Source organism: Gekko japonicus, unplaced genomic scaffold (assembly GCF_001447785.1).
Source record: "Gekko japonicus isolate JY-2015 unplaced genomic scaffold, Gekko_japonicus_V1.1 scaffold6255, whole genome shotgun sequence".
In the NCBI taxonomy this organism is placed as follows: domain Eukaryota; kingdom Metazoa; phylum Chordata; class Lepidosauria; order Squamata; family Gekkonidae; genus Gekko; species Gekko japonicus.
Genome location: NW_015166632.1, coordinates 13,185 through 20,155, shown reverse-complemented (window position 1 = coordinate 20,155; position 6,971 = coordinate 13,185). Strand labels below are relative to the sequence as shown.

Sequence of the window (6,971 nt, the reverse complement as noted above, 5' to 3'; positions counted from 1 at the left end):
GCATATGGAGCAGAGGTCCATCAGTGGCTATTAGCCACAAGGTATAGCTAGGGGCTCTGGGGCAAGTGATGCTCTGTCTTCTTGGTGCTTGGGGGGGGGGGGCAACAGTGGGGGGGCTTCTAATGTCCTGGCCCCACTGGTGGACCTCCTGATGGCACTGGTATTTCTGGCCACTGTGTGACACAGAGTGTTGGACTGGATGGGCCTTTGGCCTGATCCAACATTGGCGTCTCTTATGTTCTTATGTACTTATGTAGGAATGCATTATTCATGGGAACTGTAGAGAGGAGATGGTCACAGGCCTGTAGTTACAGTGGGGCAAGGCTGGGGCAATGCCCCCTAAATTAAGAGCCACTCCCCACAAGTCAGGCTGTGTAGAGCAGTATTTTTTATACTCCTCAGTGAGGAGGGAGTCACAATGTGAGAAATGCCAGAGAGGAGCCTGCCTTGATGGCCACGAGGCAGGATGCCCTCTGGGAAGAAGAACAGCTTTTCCTGCTGCTCCAGATCTTTTATTCCAAGCCCTCCTCTTTTCCTATTGGTCCATTTTGGCTCCAAAACCTCTCAGGGGCTTCTGGGAGTTGTAGGCCCAGCCTCTCCTACTGCTAGCCAGGCTTCCTGGGCCTAGTGGGCCTCTGGTGGCACAGCCCAGATCATGACACACACCCCTTTCTCATTTTTTGTCAGACTTGCAGGGGTTTCCTTGTTGAACTCCAGGCCTCCCCTGGAGGTTGACGACCCTGCCTTGCTGGGAAATTCCTTGGGGGGGGTTGGAGGAGTTTGGAGAGGGACCTCAGCGGGATCTAATGCCATAGAATCCACCCTCCCAAGCAATGCTCCCTCTAAGCTGTGGAGTCTTGTGATCAAAAATTCTACTTTGCGAGTTCCTGGCGTTAAACGTTGTGAACGAGCGATTTGGCTACTGCATAAATGAGTCTGCTCCGGAGCCATCCTTTGTGGGCTAAGACAAAAATATGTGAGCCAGAGGCTAACAAACTGTGGAGCTAACTCACACTGACTCAGCTTAGAGGAAACACTGCTCCCAAGTCTACATTTCCTCCAGGGGAAATGATCCCTGTAATGTGAAGATCAGTGATAATTCCAGGTGAATTCCAGTCCCCAGCTGGAGGCTGGCAACCAGGACTGAGAGTCCCAGTTTAGAGGGGGGGGGGGGGATTGTATTCTGTAGATTCAGGCTGTTCCGAAAAGCTGCAAAGGGATTTCAACTCTCACCTGGTCTGTTATGTATTGAGACTAAGCCATTCCTCAAGCTGTCCCAGGAACGGGTCGAGCTTGCTACTTTAGAACAACAGCTCGCCAGGATCCTGGAGCTAGCCAATAGATAAGCGGTGTAATGCAAATAGAGTGGGTGGGTGTTGGGTGTGGTGTTTGCAGGCTTCATGAGCAGGGCTCCAGCCCTGCTAGTTGTCCTTGTAGTTTGCTGAAATCACTTAATAAACCAGAGCTGATCACTGCAATGCGTCTAGAATAAGAACATAAGAGACGCCAATGTTGGATCAGGCCAAAGGCCCATCCAGTCCAACACTGTGTCACACAGGGGCCAAAATCACCAGGTGCCATCAGGAGGTCCAGCAGTGGGGCCAGGACATTAGAAGCCCTCCCACTGTTGACCCCCCCCAGCACCAAGAAGACAGAGCATCCCTTGCCCCAGAGCCCCTATCTATACCTTGTGGCTAATCCAGTATGTAACATGGTCCTTCAAAGCTTTTGTGTCGGACCCAAAATGAAATGGAATCCTGCTCAAAGGCCGAGCTGACGGCTGCCCAGCATTGTTGCTCTGGACGTCAGCGAGAGTCCCGTGCGCATTTAGCGGCCGGGGTGGCTCCTTGGGCCTTGTCCAAAGAACTGGCCTTGGGCTTGGATTGCTTGGAGGCCTCGCGGGCACAGGGTCGCAACAGAGAAACACAGAAGAAGTAAAAATATACCGATTGCGTAGACGCAGTTGGCAGTCCCAGGGCCAAACAGTTTCTGAGAGTTGCTGTGTCAGTCTGCAATAAAACAGTTAGATTCGGGTCCAGTTGGACCTTTGAGACCAGTGAGATTTTTGGGGTAGGTTTCCAGAGTCGAAGCTCAATATCTGATGAGGGGAGGTTTGACTCTCGAAAGCTGATACCCTGAAGCATTGTGTGTTCGTGTGTGTTCAGCTGCTGGGGAGAGGCCATGGATCAGTGGTGGAGCACCTACTTGACAAGCAGAAGGTCCCAGGTTCAATCCCCAGCATGTCCAGCTCAAAGGACCAGGCAGGAGGTGATGGGAAAGACCTTGCCCTGAGACCCTGGCTCAGTGGCAGAGCCTCTGCTTGGCATGCAGAAGGTCCCAGGTTCAATCCCCGGCATCTCCACTTAAAAGGACCGGGCAGGAGGTGATGGGAAAGACCTTGACCTGAGACCCTGGCTCAGTGGCAGAGCCTCTGCTTGGCATGCAGAAGGTCCCAGGTTCAATCCCCGGCATCTCCAGTCAAAAGGACCAGGCAGGAGGTGATGGGGAAGACCTCCACCTGAGACCCTGGAGAGCCGCTCCCAGTCTGAATAGACCATGCTGACCTTGATCTGATTCAGTATAAAGTAGCTCCATGTGTTACAGCTCACAGCTTTCCTGTTCCTCCAGTGTAGGAACCACCTGCTGAGTATTAAGTCCCACCTGGCAAGGGCATTGCACGCTTTCCTGCAACACGGCGCAGGTGGCACATTGGGGGAACAGTGCTCAGCAGGAGCCGCTGGTGGCATGCCAAAGAGCCACACGTGAGTGAGCATCGCTGCCCCGAAAGCATGAAATAGATGTGGGGGAAATGCCGGCTAGAGAGAGCAGCTGGGAGCTTTCTCAAAAGGAGGGGGTGCATAACCCGGCAGACGCTTTCCAGGAGCTGGGAGTTCTTGGATGAACCTCGAGGACTTGGCCAAGCTTAGTCATGGCTAGTGTTCCCTCTAAGCTGAGTTAGTGTGAGCCAGCTCACCACCCTGGAGAGCCGCTCCCAGTCTGAATAGACCATGCTGACCTTGATCTGATTCAGTATAAAGTAGCTCCATGTGTTACAGCTCACAGCTTTCCTGTTCTGTTGCTGAGTAGGAACCACCTGCCGAGCATTAAGTACCACCAGGCAAGGGCATTGCACGCTTTCCTGCAACACGGCGCAGGTGGCACATTGGGGGAACAGTGCTCAGCAGGAGCCGCTGGTGGCATGCCAAAGAGCCACACGTGAGTGAGCATCGCTGCCCCGAAAGCATGAAATAGATGTGGGGGAAATGCCGGCTAGAGAGAGCAGCTGGGAGCTTTCTCAAAAGGAGGGGGTGCATAACCCGGCAGACGCTTTCCAGGAGCTGGGAGTTCTTGGATGAACCTCGAGGACTTGGCCAGGCTTAGTCATGGCTAGTGTTCCCTCTAAGCTGAGTTAGTGTGAGCCAGCTCACCGTTTTCTAGCCTCCGGCTCACACATTTTTGTCTTCGCTCGGGGAGGAGGGCTCCAGAGCCAACTGATTTACGCAGCAGCCCAATCGCTCGCGGCTCTCAACGTTTAATGCTGGGAGCTCGCAACGTAGGATTTTTGCTCACAACACTCCACAGCTTAGAGGGAGCATTGGTCACGGCAGCTGTATTTTAGGCTGAGCACCTGTGCACCCCCTCTTCTCGGCTCTACCCTGTGCATGGCACACTTGCCGGCTCACCAGCATCTTGGCCAATAGCTTATTTTCCCCGGGAGAAGCATTCACCCCTGAGCTTTGCAGCACATGACAGAGAGCATGAAGGGCAGGGTACCAAGGCCTTGGGCTGCTCCTATGCCGCTGAGCCTCAGGCTGTGGTCACACGGTCATTTTGATCGGGTTTCACTGCTGTTCCCTCTCAGATTTAAAACTGCTGATCAGACGCCCGCATCTGTCTCCCGCACTGAAGTGGGCTCACTGGCGCGATCCTCCCGGGTCCCTAGCGAGTTCTCCGACACTGGGGAAATCAAGTAGTTTCCGGTTCTGTGCGCTTTGAATCTGCGATTTGCCTATCTGGACAGCCATCTCTCGCAATGATTGCGATTACATCCTTTTTTTTTTGCCGGCTTTCAGCATGGTGCGCACATGTGCATGTGTGCATGCGTGTGCATATGTGCGCATGTGCACATGCGCATGTGTGCATATGTGCACGTGCGCATGTGCACACACACAAATAATTTTTAAAAAATTGTGCTGCGCCGCCACTTGGGCAGTGCGGCTGTCTGGAGAGTGCCTGGAGCATTGTCGCGCCAAGCGAGCGGTTGGGCCGGGGATGTGTGATCACCTGAACCCGCGTAAAAATATCCCCAATCAAATCTACAGCGGGAACAAATCGTGGTACGCTTGCCGTGTGTCCACAGCCTCAGCGCTCCCGGGAAAGAGGTGGGTTTTTAAGGGCACCGTTAAAGAACAGCTGCCCAGAGATCTGCCTGCCTGCCTGCCTGGGGCGCCATCTGTGCTCATGTTCTGAAATGTCTGTGGGATACCCTGCCGTTCCTTCTCCCCCCTCCCTCTCTCACGCCCGCTCTGCTTCCTGCACACAGGAGATCCTCCGGGAGGGCGACACGGACCACGACGGGGAGCTGAATTTCGAGGAGTTTGCCCGCTACCTCCAGGAGCGCGAGCGGAAGCTGCTGCTGATGTTCCACAGCCTGGACCACAACCAGGACGGTAGGAGACCTTCCCTCCCCAGACCCTGAGAGCACCCCAGTTCCCCCTTCTTCACAGCCCTCTGAACTTGGAGAGCCAGTTTGGTGTCATGGTTAGGAGCGCGGACTCTAAACTGGGAGAGACGGGTTTGAGTCCCCACTCCTCCTCCACATGCAGCTGCTGGTGTCACCTTGGGTCAGTCACAGGTTCTCTCAGGGCCGTTGTCTCAAGAGCAGTCCTCAAGAGAGAGCTCTCTCAGCCCCACCTGCCACACAGGGTGTCTGTTGTGGGGAGGGGAAGGGAAAAGGGGTTGTAAGCCGCTCTGAGACTCTTGTAAGCCGCTCTGAGACCCAATCTCCTCCTCCTTCTTCTTGGCTGGTTCCAAATGTTATCTATTATTTGTTGACTTCATTGACCCCAAAGTGTCTGGTGTTGTTTTCCTCTCCTTTGTTTTTTATCCTCACAACAACCCTTTGAGGTAGGTTAGGCTGAGAGTGCATGACTGGCCCTGTGTTACCCACCTAATGAGATTCTGCTGTTGGGTGTGGCCTATTGTGCTCATGAGTTCCTGCTGGGCGTGGCCAACTCGGGAGGCAGCCGGAATTCCATTCCTGTGCGTTCCTGCCCAAAAATAGCCCTGGCTGTCAGATGGCCATCCAGCCTCTGTTTGAAAACCTCCCAAGAAGGAGAGCCCACCACCTCCTGAGGAATCATAGAATCCCAGAGTTGGAAGGGATCTCCAGGGTCATCTAGTCCAGCCCCCTGCGCAATGCAGGAAATTCACCAATACATACACACACACACACACACAGAGTGGCTGCTGTTCCACGCCCAGAAGACGACAAAAAATCTCCAGGATCCCCGGTCGAATCGGCCTGGAGAAAAACGGCTTCCTGACCCCCAAATCGGCGATCGGTATTTCCCTGGACGTGGAAGAAAGGGCCACGAGAACTAAGCACAGAGGCAATCCCTTCCTGCCCTCCCTTTTCACGAGCTTCCTAAATCCACAGCATCGTCATCGCTGTCAGAGGGCCACTGAACCTCTGTTTGGAAATCTCCCGAGAAGGAGAGCCCACCACCTCCCGAGGAAGCCTGTCCCACGGAGGGACCCCTCTAACCATCAGGAAGTTCTTCCTCAGGTTTAGGCAAAACGAAATTGCCATTTCAGCTCCTGGCTCTGGTCCGGCCTTCTGGCCTTATACCCCCGCTGAGGCCCTTCTGCTCCCCAAACCCTGCCCTCCCATACACTGCCCCCCTCCCCAACCCACCGCTGGCAACCCTTGGCTCAGCTGCGCTTGCTCCTTGCCCGGGGAAGGCGCATCCCAGAGGAGGGGAGCGTGGGCGTTCTGTTCTTCTGCCGGCCCGGAGGGAGCCGGGAAGCGTCTGTTCTGTTCTGCCGCTTCCTTGAATCAGCCCCGTCTGCTGAAGCCCTAGACGGCTCCACCGTGATGCAATCCAGGCACAGTTCGCCTCCTTGCTTGGCACCGCCTGCCTTCACACTCCCCCTGGGAACTTTCCGGTTCCTACCTGATGACTCCAGGTCCTTCTGGCAGGCTGCCTTCTGGGGAAGAAGGAGAGGAGGAGGAGGAGAAGGAGATTGGATTTATATCCCGCCCTTCACTACCCAAAGAAGAGTGAACTGAAGCGCTGCTTTGGAGTTCTGACTTGGCACAGTGGGCGCAGCCACAAAATGGCCACCACAAAATGGCTGCCAGAAGAAGAGGAGGAGGAGGAGGAGGAGGAGAAGATTGGATTTATATCCTTCACTACCCAAAGAAGAGGAGGAGGAGGAGCGGTTTACAATCTCCTTCCCCTCCCCACAACAGACACCCTGTGAGTTAGGTGGGGCTGAGGGAGCTCTCCTGAGAACTGCCCTTGAGAGAACAGCTCTGACAGAACTATGGCTTGCTCAAGGTCATCCAGCAGCTGCGAGTGGAGGTGTGGGGAAATCCAACCCGGTTCTCCCAGATTAGAGTCCACGCACTTCACCACGACACCAAACTGGCTGCGTGCTCCCTTTTGCAGAGTGCTTGGAGAGGTGGGCGACAGGGTTCCCCCTAAGCTGAGTGAGTGTGAGCTAGCTCACAGTTTTTTGGCCTCCGACTCACACATTTCTGTCTTTGCTCAGGAAGGATGGGGCTCCAGAGCAAACCAATGTATGCAGGAGCCAAGTCTCTCGCTCACAACTTTAATGCCAGGAGCTCACAAAGTAGAATCTTTGCTCACAAGACTCCACAGCTTAGAGGGAGCATTAGTGGGCGACTCCCTTCCCTTCCGCTCCAGCCTGGGGATCGTGCTAGGATACGTTGCCTTTGCGTCGAT

The 6,971-nt window shown here is 54.6% G+C and overlaps 1 protein-coding gene across 1 annotated transcript in view; it reads left to right on the top strand.

Moving 5' to 3' along the window:
* Positions 1-4,543: 4,543 nt before the first annotated feature.
* LOC107111440 (calcium-binding mitochondrial carrier protein SCaMC-3-like) overlaps positions 4,544-6,971 on the top strand; it is a gene marked incomplete at both ends in the record, with an annotated part of 13,312 nt that continues 10,884 nt past the window's right edge. The window contains one exon of the mRNA XM_015412406.1: positions 4,544-4,670. Within this exon, the coding sequence (XP_015267892.1) occupies positions 4,544-4,670 (127 nt within the window). The remainder of the gene's footprint in view (positions 4,671-6,971) is intronic.